At 41.0% G+C, this 13,503-nt stretch overlaps 1 protein-coding gene across 2 annotated transcripts in view; it reads left to right on the top strand.

Moving 5' to 3' along the window:
- The window catches only part of CTDSPL (CTD small phosphatase like), a 93,928-nt gene that overhangs the window by 54,264 nt on the left and 26,161 nt on the right, over positions 1 to 13,503 (top strand). For both annotated transcript variants that reach the window (XM_084859435.1, XM_084859436.1), the window contains exons 2-3: positions 9,008 to 9,162; positions 13,410 to 13,442. In XM_084859435.1, coding sequence (XP_084715561.1) covers positions 9,008 to 9,162; positions 13,410 to 13,442 — 188 coding nt within the window. The remainder of the gene's footprint in view (positions 1 to 9,007; positions 9,163 to 13,409; positions 13,443 to 13,503) is intronic.

Here is a 13,503-nt window from a genome sequence, read left to right as displayed (position 1 = left end):
TATTTTATGTTCCGCACATGGAAGGTTCCTCTGCCCAATTTTCAGGGATCCCTTTTTCCCTACCCACCAAAGCCTACCCTATTCAGCAGGGTGCCCTGGCCGCCTGTGTAGCATTTTCAGAGGCCTGGAGGTACTGCTGTGGTGATGAGGGGGCAGGGAAGTCCACTTCTGCCAGCCCTGTTAAATGTGACAAAATCTTGTTTTAACTATATTCAGTTATGTTAACTAGATTCAGTAGGTCCAATCCAGGTATAGTCATGTGTTTAAAAACAAAGACGGAATTTACTGATGATTAGTTGTACCAGAATGTGGCTGGTGATTTGAATTCAAACATGCACCTCACTGAAAGTGATGCAGTGCAAATAGCTTCTGAACTTAGAGATACATCAAATTTACAACCCTGGTTCTAGATCCAGATAGGTAGATGGAAGCCTACTTACACACAGCTAGATTGTGGCAAGGAGCTAAAAACAAACAGGGTAACGGTATAATTCCACATATGGTTGCTCACAGAGGTACCACAAGGGCATTAATTTCCTCTTATAATCCCTGCTTCGAACGTGGTACAAAGACTTTTAAATGCCGCCTTTCCTGTGTTCTAAAAACACTGTGAAATATTTATGTAGTTAATGAATTTTGCAACTCCCTTAAAGTTCCAACTTTTTATATTCTCCAACCAGGTTTTCTGTTACAGCCCCAGAGTATATTTTGAGACACCATAAGAATGAATTTCAGTTTACGGGGTAAAAGATTTGTGGCAATCTGTAAATGTCTGGGTTTTATGCTAAAATATCAATCAGATGTATTGGTAGACTGATTACTACACTAATCAGAAATGAAATGTGCACTTGAAATCGGACATATTGCGTGGAGGAAGGACCCCACAGGGTTGTTCCAATCACCTCACTATAACTGTGTCCTACTTAATGAAAACAGTATATTGTCTACTTGACCATAGTTTAGCACCAAATATTTTTTTTAAAATGTTTAGCTATTAGAAGACATAGGTAGGATTCTCTTTAATGATTTTTCTCACCTCATTTTTTTATCTTTATTCAGTCACTGTGAGGCAGAGAACAACGTGGGGTCAGGCTGACAGTGTGTTGCAATACACTTTGGGATTGTTGGTTTAAAGTTATTTTAGCAAAATGCAAGCATTAGTTCTGTAGAGATCGTGGGATTTCCTAGGAAGGATTTGGAAGCAGAGAGAAACCTAGAATTTTTCCATCTTGGGGGGCTGGGGGGGATATTACCAGAATTGCCCCCTATTTGTTTCTAATCTAACTTGTAGGCCAGGGTTCTAGGAACACTGACTGTGCTTCTCAACAAACTGCATCATTAGCACATCTGCCTGGGAAGTGTGTTGGCTATGAGGTCACTGCACAGCAATGAACTCCTGAGTTATTTGCTGAGCAGGGATTTTGGAGTTAATTTACAGCAGCATCCTTAGGAACAGCTGCTGTTGGAGCATAATGGAAGTGTTAATGGGGAAGTTCAAAAGGGTGCTTAGGAAAGGCATTATAGGCGTAAAAGCAAACACATTCTATATCTACTAGCAGTGTTATTAGATTGAGTGGAAATTCCCTTTTGTTGGAAGGAAGGAATATTTTCTTTTTCCTTTTTTTAATGGAAAGTTTTGTTAGGGAACAGCAATCACAAGCAATAAAAATAGCTCAGTGTGGCATACAATCCCACCATACAATTTAGAGTCAGAATAATATCTATAAAATCGAACTTCAACTTTGAAACAAATCCATAACTAAAGACAGAGACCCACAAATGCCATTACTGGTGGAAACCATATTTTTGAATCTGGTGACTGCCTGCCCAGCGGAAAATGGACAAGACTAGGCCCTCTGTGGGGAGGGTGGAACCTAAAGTATTGCTGCTTGGAAGCACAGCTTGGCATCAGAGGTATGATTCGTTCCATCTTTCCTTCCGGTCTTCCATGTGGGGGACTGGCAGGGTTGATTGCAACCAAAAATAATTGTTGGCTACCGCAGACACTCAGAATCTCTGGACCCCTCATCAGACAGACCCTCTGAACAGGAGAGTGAATGCTAGTGGTACACTTCACACTTACTTTTGAAGTGGATTAAACTTTGTGTGGAAAACAGTAATGAGTAAAGTAGTTCCTATGCATGTGTAATTTCATTAAGGATTGCAGCTAGTGAAATGGCATTTATCTATAAATATCTAACTATAGAAGAGAAGTCCAAGAGTCAGCTTTCTGTGAAACAAGAGACCTTGTAAATACAACCCTGTAAATACATACATATATACATACATACACAGGCTTGTATCTGAAATGTAGCTAGAGTGACTGAGCATGTGATGTGTGTTTCCTCCTTACTAACCAGTTAGGCATTGCCAGTCTAGGATTAGGAGAGCTGAGCTTCTGTGTAAGCTTGAACCCTGTTGCCTCTCTTGTCTCTACAGAACCCAAACAAATCTGAGGGAAGAGGCTCCTACCACCTTTTCTTCAAGTGCTGGGAATTCAGCATGTTGGGAGTATGTGGAAGAACCAGGTGGTCTACAAGGGAGTAGATCCCTGGAAAGGGCTGTCTGTCTTGACTTGGCTGCAGCCCTACTGAACTTTGTGATGGTCCCTCCATGGACTTCCTTGCCCAGTAGGTTGTTTTGAGGACCTGATGAGTTAGCTTTGATATCCATCCAGAGACAGCCACTACATCTATGGCTTGCTGCTTAGAGAAAGTCCATTATGCAGACACAGTGTATGGGTTCCATGGTGCTCATGCAGTGTAGTAGCTGAACTGTGACCAATCTCAGATCTCTTCTATGAGTTCACTTGGTTGCCTTAAGCAAACATGGCCTTTGCTTAACCCCCTATGTGCAATATGAAGCCAAGCTTATAGGACTGCTGTAAGATGATGAAATCATGTGCTAGGATGCTTGACAAGCACTACAGAAGTAATGTTTTTATGACCAGTGTTTTCCATGTCAGTTAGCATACATGTGTGTCTTACTGTACAAAAACTACCATATATCAACCTGCCATTTACACTATACTTTGGCTTTTATGTTCATCTGTAACTCTTTATTCATTGTTTTATGATGCCATCTGCATGTTCTGTCATTTTAAGACCAGGTTTAAAAAATAGGAACCTAGGGGGTAGTTTGACAAAGCCAATTTGTCATCAGGACTTGTAAGCACCTTACTTGCTCGTACATGTGGAGCATACTTGGCTGTGTGCCTCTCCTTTAGTATGTTTACCACTATAAATTATTATTTCTTGAACATTTTTGTGTACACCCATATGCACTTTATTGCAGGATAGTTCTCTGCTTAGTCAGACACCTGTTCTACACTCTTAACTGGCCTGGATTTAAAATCCTGTAAAACCGTGTGTGTTAGGAAAGAACAGCACTTTTGTGCATATGGTGAGGTGAAGCTGTAGGTAGAGTATTGTCCATCGGTATGGCAGTATGGCTTTTCAGCTTGAAAGTGTCTCCAGGAAAATGTCTCAATGGTTGCAAAATGTTGTCTGAGAAGAAAAAAGAGGATTTTAGTTGTTGTTTCATGACTATTTCACTGAAAAATTTGGAACCATCAGCCAAGAGTTCTAATATTGTGAATTTCTCAGATGCTGTACTTTATCAGGGTGCTTCCAAATACATAGGCTACATAGAGGCATTGAGCCTATGCACACCACTTGCTGGGGAACATGAGTGGGAGGGTGCTGTTTGCACTCATGCCCTGCTTGTGGGTTCCGAGTCAATAGCTGGTTGGCCACTGTGTGAACAGAGTGCTGGACTAGATGGACCTTGGCCTGATCCAGCTTGGCTCTTCTTATGTTCTTATGAGAGCTCTTAGCACAACTAATCAGAAGGCATTGTGCAGCTGTTCCATCTTTTCTTAACACATTGACCATAGTAAGAAAAAAAGATGGTGGGAAAATATTGGAGGGTTACAAGTGGAAGACAAAGTCATCTGGACCCCTCGTAAAAATATATGAATGAGGCAAGGCTATGGTGAAATGAAAGCCTCATCTGGAAGCAACTTCAGAATGTCCATCATATGGTACATAAAGTTTGTCTTCCTTTGTGTTTCTACATTCGTTGGCACTGTATAATGTGAATTCCTGAGCCCTTGGCCTTTCCCTGTAGATTTGAGTGAGGTTTACAGCAGTCATGCAAACAAATGCACTGGTGAGTTCCCTTTCAGCTTGGGAAAACACTGCTGGGAACTCTAACTGCTACTATTGTGCATTAGGAATCCTAAATTTGTGGCCTAAGGGACTGGAGGTGGGTGGCTGACACTGTGTGCTACCTTTTCCCTGTGTAAAAAGAAGCGTATGCCTGAGGCAAGAAGCAAATGGCAAGACTGGCTTACAAGCATTTATTGACACATTTAAGCTTTTTGTCTAGCATCCACTGGGGATAAAATATGAGTTGGTCTTTTCTGGGTCAGCACAAACTCAATAGGAGGGCAAGAACTAAACAAAACTCTATGCAGACCAACTGGGACTGTTATAGCTTGTCCATAGCTGCAAATCTTGGTGGAGCATTTGCCTTGTTGACTGCATTGAAACAATGGCTAAGTGGCCTCCAGACAACACTAATAGGGCTATCTTCCAAAGAAGTCCTACTTTTCTGTTCTCCTCCATCACACAGAAACCACTTCACATCCTTATTGGATAGCCACTCAAAATATTCACTCTGAATTTAATTGGAGGAATCCACCTTGAATATTCCATTTTAAAATCCTGACCTCTAGGCAAATTTTTGAATGCAGTATATAATATTGCCATTTGGCTGTATAAGAGCCTAACTGCAGATCCTCCAGGTATTGGATGCTTCCTACATGTTTTAAAAATAGTTAGTTGGCTATACTTTTTTGTGTTTAAGATGAGAATTATTGGGACTTGCTTTAAATGTAAATTTAAAGGAATCCTCTTAAAAATGTTTTTTTGGAACTTAATTCTTGTGTGTGGTGCAATATGGCCTAGATGCTGCTGAACCACAAAAACACTAATAGTACCAACCCAGGTTTTGAAGACAATGTTCAAACAGTCATTGCCATAAGTATACAGGTACCATTTAGATCTATTTCGGCATTAGTTGTGCAGTAGAAACATCTTCCTAATGTAAGAAATTGAAAAGGAAGAACACAGATCCACTGTGGACATCATAAAATACATGTCCACAGCTTTAAAAACGGGTATGGGTGATTGAAAGTATGACCCATCCAGGGCTGCCTAGATGCTGTTGTGCCACATCTCTGGTCTACCTTCCTACCATCTAGGACAGTGGTTCTCAAAGTAGAAATTAAGCCTTCCTAAAAGAGGGATGTTATTCTCAGACTTTTTCAACCCAGAATAAAAGCTCTAAGCCTAGATATAAAACTGCTGTTCTTTCTTTATCCTATCCACTCAGTACAACTGTGTAGACTTCGCTTCTCCCATAAACACCTGATATGCTTGACTGGAGCTCTCTGGAAGCTTTTTCCAGAGCCTCTGGCTTCCTTAGAGTATTGTCTTTTGGTTCTTTAAATCATCCATAGCCTCATTTTCCTCCACCCCTCTGCACAGGCATCTTTTGAGGAAACAGTGCAGCTGGACAATCCTTTTCCTTTATTTTCTAATTTTAATTGAAGTTGGGGTCTCTTGAACAGTCTGCATTTCCTGAAGGGTATCCATCTTCTTACAAGGATGCCAGTTTCATAGGGAAGAGAAAACCACAGGAACTATAGGTGGTGCTGTTCACTGGGTACATGTGCATGCCCAGTTATCGTTGCCCTTCTCCTAGAAGAGAATTCACAAAGGTTTTTCAGCCACATTGTCCAGCAGTGGTGACACCAAAGAAGCAGATGGGCTGAAGAGTTGAGTTCTGTCATTCCAAGGCCTAGATTGATCCACCAGTCAGCCAGGTTACCTGCCAGTTCATCTTTCAGGAAGGAAATTCCTGAAAGGATTAGCCTTTCCACTGCTAGCTATCTACAGGAATTGTGTATGTTTTCAACTAGTGAAATAACTCTATAATGTTTCTTTTAAAGACCTAATGTGGACTTTCGTAAAATATTGTGCCTTTGCATTGCTCTCAGCAATGCTTCCTTTTTGTTCAGAACTTGTTTATTTCAGCCAAAAACATTCAGAAGCCTGCACTGCTCGCATCCTATTTGGATAGAAGTAGACAAAAGCATTTCTGGTTTTACAAGCATAACTCAAAAGTCTTCAGTTCCAAGCTTTTGCTTTAAAATGAAAACTACTCTTTTGTTAGATAAAACCTAGTGAGGTTCACTTGAGCCCAGATCTGGTTGTTCAGTGCAAATTGCATGGGTCAAACGTTCTTTGAGAATCTTAACTCTTAAATATTTGTGGTTACTGATTTATTTTATCATTACAAAAGACATAAAGAGAGTTTTTGTATTAGATGAAAGAAAATGGTGAACAACCTATATTTAATCTGCCACCAAATAGCGTCATTAGCAGTGTTCATATGCTGGTCAATGACTTATCACCTTAGATAGAGATGGTGATGTTGAACTCTTTTTGCAGCCATTTAGTGGAAGGTTACAGCTCAAACTTCAAAAGGTGCCACAAGGTTTAAAATGCTTAACTTGAGAATAGGGATGTCCATCGCTGGGAAATCCGGTTCTCTTTTGGCTCGACGGAGTTCTGCTGCATGTATGGCTCGCTTTGCATCTGTGAACTGAGCTGCGGGCTGTTCCCCGAACTCCAGGAACTTTTTCGTGCATTTTTAAGAACATTCTGCAATTTGCACAAATTTCTGAGCAATTTGTAGGAGAATGTGTGCAAATTATAGTTGAATGTGTGCAAATACCTGCACAAAATTCCCAGAAAATCCGTGAACTGGCCTGACTCACTGCAGATCGAGTTGGGTGCCACAGCGGGAACTGAAATGAAATCTGGGGGGCCAAGCCTATTTATTTCACTTCCATACCACCGAATAGCTGAAGCTCTCTGGGCAGTTCACAAGCCTAGGAAAATTCATCGAATTCCACCCCCAAAACGAATTTCTGCGACATCCCTACTTGGGAAACATTGGGGAGGGAAGAGATTTTATTTTGTACAAGGCAATTCAGTGTTTTCAATAAAAATAGAAAAGAATAAAATAAAAAAAGAATCCTGAGATTCTTCTGGAACACTATCACTGCTCACATCTGAGAGCCTCAGACCGATTCACACGGCCCTGAGTTTGTAGTGAAGTGCAGGTTGAGAGTATCTGGGGTTATTTTGTATGTGCAGTTAAGCAGGTGTGTAACTGCTCCTTTTCACGGCCAGATACAGATTATTCAGCGTGTTTCTATATGACATTACAATATTTTGCTCATAGGTAAGGGCTTGCAAACTAGAGCCACACAGTGTCCTCGTAATATGGTGTAGAGCCTGGGTTCTTTCCTCTCAATCCACCCATCTCTCATGGAAATAACTTGCCATTGCATAAGCCTAGCCAGTGCTCAGTTTGAATCACCTGCGTACTATAGAACATGTCCCAGAATTTCCTACATGCCTGTTGCAGAATCCCCTGTGCAAGTTAACATGGATGGAAAGTTTGAAAACCACTGCAGTAAACATTCTTTAAAGCTCACATCAGAGGTCCAGAGTAACTCATGATCCAGTCATCTTAGTACAGTTCATACAAACCTCTGTAACATGGTTGCTATTTTGGAATGATCCATTTCCTTGCCACAGCAGAAACCTCTGTAAACAGGAACCATGTGGGTTGGATGGATGTCCTGATTACTTATCATGCCGACAGCACACCTCCCTGGCAGACGGGTATGCTGGTGTGGGAAGTAACCACCACATTGTCCACCGGAGTTGTGTAATACCCTGTTACATGTTACATACCCCAGCCACACTGCACCTGTTTGCATGAGTGTGTTCAAAGGGTATATCCAAATGGATGGTTCAAGTGGCTGAAGAGAAGGGCTTCAGTTCCTACATAGAGCTTGTGCTAACTCCCTGGGATTTTTTTCCCCTTTGTACAGCTACCCACCTACCTGTCTCCCCCAAGCCATGTGGCAAGCTGGTTTTGCAACTCCCCTTTATTTCAGAAGCAGTTTGCCATATGGCATGGGATGCTGCATTTTGACTCAGCCGTCCCCGACCTGGTGCCCTACAGATGTTTTGGACATCAACTTCCATCAGCCCCAGCCAGCATGGCCAGTGTTCAGGGAATTGTAGTCCAAAACAGGTTGGGGAAGGCTGGTTTGAAGAAACCCAAGTCTAAACCCTCCACCCTCCCCTTTGGGCTCAGAGAATCCTAGTTGTAATATTGGAATTGCTTATGCAGATCACATATCCATGGTCAGATGTGTGCCCTAAAACGAACTCTTGATGGTGTGTTTCCAACAACCATTCCGATGTGTTTGTTGGCAATTTGGATGTTACAGATTTTTTTTTTAAAGGAATGCAGAAGAACAACTGCCTCTTGCATCAGTAGTGCCCACTCAAAGGCCCTGTTCACATGGAACCCAGATAGAACATTCCTATATTGTTTGTCATGGTCAACTTCTGATTCCCGATTTCTGTTGTACATAACTTAAGAAACCCAAGAGCTGCTTCACACATTATATTTTTACATGTAAATATAAGTAAAACTATTAATGTGATGAGTACAGATGTTTGTTGCAGCATAATGTGTAAAGTTTATGCAGAGGGACATAGCTTAACAAATTCAGTCATATCTGATTCTCTGGTATGTCCTCCTATGTTCTTCTTCTGCCATAAACAGACAATGGCCATGTGGACACCAAACAGCCTCCAAGGAAAGACACATCAACATTTCCTAGTTCTAATTTGAGACTAGTCCACTGGCTTACAAATAGAAAAGCCAAATTTATAGAAGTTCACATCTTTGCACTGAAATAGAGTGGATTGTCAAAAAATAATACGTTCTTTCTTCAGCATTATGGTGTTATATTTAAAGTAACATGAACACATATGAAATAACTGATCTGTTTCTTAAAAAGTCAAGAAAGAATTTACATCTCTAATTTAAATGTTGCTTTTCTTTACAGTGTCCCAATGTAATCTCAGTTTGAAGAAGCAGAGGAGTCGAAGCATCTTTAGCACTTTATTCTGCTGCTTTCGTGACTACAATGTTGAGCCACCATCTCCCAACAGCACCAATGTCCTTCCTCCATTGGTGGAAGAGAATGGCGGGCTTCAGAAGGTTAGCATTTTTTTCCTAATTTGTTTTACATATGTGAACAAATCCTCAGTTACAAGTTGTGTGTGGCTGTATATCTTGGAATCCCCATGTGAAAAACACTGAACTACAATAATGAATACAAGGATTTTGATTTTTGTTGAGGTGGAAGGAAATACTATCAAGCCTGGCTATTAGATCAAGCAGTTATCTCTTTTTTGTTTGAAACATAATCATAATGGATCTAGACTCAGGCATACTTAGACCCAGTGAAATCATTGGCACTTAGTCATGGCTAAAATCCCATTGATTTTCAGTGGGTCTACTCTAAGTATGAATAAGTATGGATCTAACCCAACAGCCCAGTTTCAGGCTGTTGAAGGATATAATCTTGCTACTAATTGCTAGGCAAACATAACTTAAAAATGAAATGTCTCTGGTTTGGCAAACCAAGGTTTGGTGATTTGGAGCACCCTGAATATATGCTGCTTCCCTCTTCAGATTCCATTCCTCCTTTCCTGGATGGCTTGAATAACAGGTTGCTGTGACATCAGGCAACTTGACCAGTTGATTTCCTCTTAACCCTAATTTGCAAACCCATTAAACCATGCTTTGGAGGCAATTCTTGGTTGGGACTAACATGTGATTGGGTCCTTTAGACTTTGCCCATCTCATCAATTTCTTATGACGCCACAGTTGCCGTCTTCCACTGGCATCATTGTAAACCTCTTGACCTAAATGTTCCTTCTCTAAATATTGGCTGATGGGACTTTTTTTTTTTAGTGGACACAAAGGTAATTAAGATCCAAACTGACATTTCTTAACTTGACTTATATGGGTCAACCAAGTGGCGAATCAATAGGTAACCGTTGTTGCATAGTTTTCAGAAGTCATGGAAAGAGCCAAGGTGGACACCAGCCTCATTGCTATGTCATGGAAACACAGTGCAGTGTTAAGGAAGTCCTTCTGGGCTTCAGCTGAGAAGATGCAGTTTGGACTGTCAGCTGCTAAATTTCCAGATGTGGCTGTTTTTCTGGCTTTCCTTAATATAACAACACTCAAGCTTGCTTTCTTAATATAACAACACTCAGGTGCCCCAACTTGGGGTGATCTCCTTGTATTTGACTTTTTGTGCCTTCTCCAACCTAGCTGGGTGACTGAGAGTACACTGCAGTTTCTTCCTGACTAGTAGAGCGCTCTGGTAGGATAATTCCAGATTTTATTTATCACAGCTGGACTAATCCTGCTGTCAGTGTGCATCTAATACCTGCTACTATTTTCCTTCTAAACTGTTCCTGTGTCAACTCCACAGGCTAACGTAAGTCTGGAGTTTAAGGAGCAGCTTAGGAATTCTGTGTGGGTCAGCTTCTGAAAAGGAAAATTATACACTGAGATGTGCATTTGGGTGCATATGCAGAGTATGTTTATATTCTTCTGAATCACAGCTCCCATCATTGCTGATTGGCTATGCGGTGCAGAGAAACTTGGTGGTGTTGGCTATAGAATAGGATACTAATCCTCCAAGGTTTTGCTGGTGATGTAGAAGAAGAAGCAAAATTCTTCAGGAAATGGTGTTAAAATCTCAAGAAAATTGCTCTAATAATACTTCGCAAGCAATTGGGCTGATTTGAAAACTTTAAAACAAATGTTTTAAATAGATCTTCTCACTTAATGATACTCTTGTCATACTTGGATAGAATGAACATTTCTTGACTTTTGGCATGGTAGCCAACTTGTATGAACTGTTGCATTTTATAGGGCTAGCCTCTAATCCAGGCCTACCCAACCTGTGACCAACTAAATTACATTCAGCCCACCAATCAGGTATTGTGGCTTGCCAGGTGACTGAGAAGTAGCCCTCTTGTTGCAGTCCCAGATAAGCAACAGTAAACAAATGTTTGATTGGGCCTCTGATGGGCCACAAGTTATGTATGACTGCTCTAATTAATGTACCAGCCTTGGACTACTGATTGTAAAAATTAGGAATGGACAGCTAATGGCCATATTCAAATAACTCTAACAAAGCTCATGCGTTGCCTAATTTTGAACTAGTATAAACTTAATCTCACTGCCAGTGCTCAGTGATCATGTAACAATCAGAAAATACATGAGAAGGATTAACTTTTTCAATAACTGTGGTAGAATAGAAGCTGAGCTGTGTTTAAATAGGATAAAGCAAAATTACTGCTTAGGGCAATGGTTAGAGAATGGTTAAATTTCTGAGTTAGGAGACTTGGTAGCAAAATCCTCAGAGGCTCATGTCATTAATGTGCTTGGTCCTTAAACTGTAAGTCCCTTTATATTTCCCCCTTAAGTGAAAATGCATGTTTAAAATACTCTAGAATGTAACAACAAACCCCACTGCTAATTAATTTAGCTAAAGTGCCACTTAGGCTGTAATCCTGTACCCATTTCTCTGAGAGCCCCAGTGAACTCAATAGGACTGCTTTCCAAGTGAGCATGTATAAGATTGCGATGTGACTCTACATTGGTTCCCACCAAGAAGAGAACTGATGGCTAATTCTGGCCATTCCAGGAGTGATTCCTTCAGAAGTACGAATGTTTGTACAGTGCCAATCCGTGCCATTGTTTACCAGCAATTCTCAAAGATTGCCTGTTCCAGTGAATGAACTTGCAATAATCAATTCCTGGAACTTGTCCCATAGATGCAAAGCATTACATAGTAATACATTTCAATATAGTCTGGTAGTCTCTCTTCCTATGGATCAACAAATTTTTCATCTTCCCTCAAGCCAGGGAAATGCAGCACAGTGTTATGATGGCTGTGCTTGTGGCTTTCTCTTCTGTCTATTAGCCCTTAAGGTAGAAGGGCAGGAAGGTTCTGCTTGCCATTCTCCTTGCTTGAGAAAAATTATTACTTATTGTAATAATCACGTGGGCAACCTTTTTGGCTCTGAGGGCCACACACACTGGTGGGTTGGGGGCTACACACAGATACTGTTCCACCCACATCTCAGTGTGCAGGGATGGGGAAGTTTAAACTTCCCTTCCCTGCTCACTGAGACAGGGGGAGAGAAGTCTTTTGAAAGTTGGGGTCATGCCAGTGCCAGCCAGTATCATCCTGTCTTTCAAAGGCTCTCCCTACTGCAGTGGAGAAGCCCTCTTCATCCCAGCAGGGAAACATGACGCTCTTCCTAGCCCACCAAACATGGGATTGCTGGGGTGGGAGAATTAAAGCCTCTTCCCCCACCCAGCAATCCTGATCAACATCGCTGTTTCCAAAGCAGCAATCTTGCCTACATCAGGATCATCTGGGGGGAGGGGCTGGTCAAAGTATTTGCCAAGTGATCTGGGTGGTAGGGAAAAGTTGGTGGGGCTCCATAGGCTGCACAGAGAGTGACTGAGGGCTACATGTGGGCCATGGGCTGTGAGTTACCCACATGTGCATTAGATGAAGAGGTGAACAGCAGGGTCCACAACAAGATGTAGACTGCAATGTTGGCTCAGTGTAACAACAGTAATACTGGAGTATCCCTAATCTCTTGATCTTTCCAGAATTGTAGTGAACTGCTGAAAGTGTATTTTGCCTTGTGTCTTCTGGAAAGCTTTAAGAATAGCAGTAACTAAGATATGAAACAGTTGTTTACAAAGCCCTATATCAGGACCAGGATACTTAAGAGATTGCCTGACCCCCTACCTGCCTGTTCAGTTGCTGTGCTCATCAGGAGATATCCTCTTGGTGATGTCCAAGATTTCGGAGGTCCAGTTCATGATGGCTCAGAATAGGGCTTTTAGTATCGTAGTGCCCAGCTCTTTGGAACTCCCAGCACTACAAATTAGACAGGCACCAACCGTTCTGGGTTTTTGGTACCTACTGAAAACATACTTTCTCCAACAAATAAACTTAATCTGCTGTATACACTAATAATATACAGTATTCAGTTGTGATCGTATACTGTATTATTTTGTATATTGCTTAGAAATGTCTTTTAATGTATGTGATTCATATATATTAAATTAAGTAAATACATTATTATTTTGCATACTACTTGTAAACCATACCCATTGAGAATATAGGAATTACCAGCAAGAGATCTAGCTTGTTGTTCTTTTAATTGCTTCTGTTGTACTAACTGATCATTTTAGTTACCACAGTGCAGAATCTTCTTTTTATTTAACAGATTTCTTAAATGCCTTTTTGAGTTTCTGTTTGAATGGTTTTGAGTTGAGTACTCTGCTTCAGTTTCTTTTTTGTTCTCTTCTGAAATACCTTACTCTTACATTGACTTTTTTTTCCTTTTCCCCACCAGGGTGACCAGATGCAGGTCATTCCCATTCCAAGTGTATGTATTTTTATTCTTTTCAGTTGTTTAATGTTCTTTATTTTGGGTTGGTTTGATCGGC

This window comes from Heloderma suspectum, chromosome 5, assembly GCF_057233095.1.
Source record: "Heloderma suspectum isolate Gila_16-S chromosome 5, 16-S_ref, whole genome shotgun sequence".
NCBI lineage: Eukaryota > Metazoa > Chordata > Lepidosauria > Squamata > Helodermatidae > Heloderma > Heloderma suspectum.
This window is presented reverse-complemented; position numbering and strand designations above follow the sequence as displayed.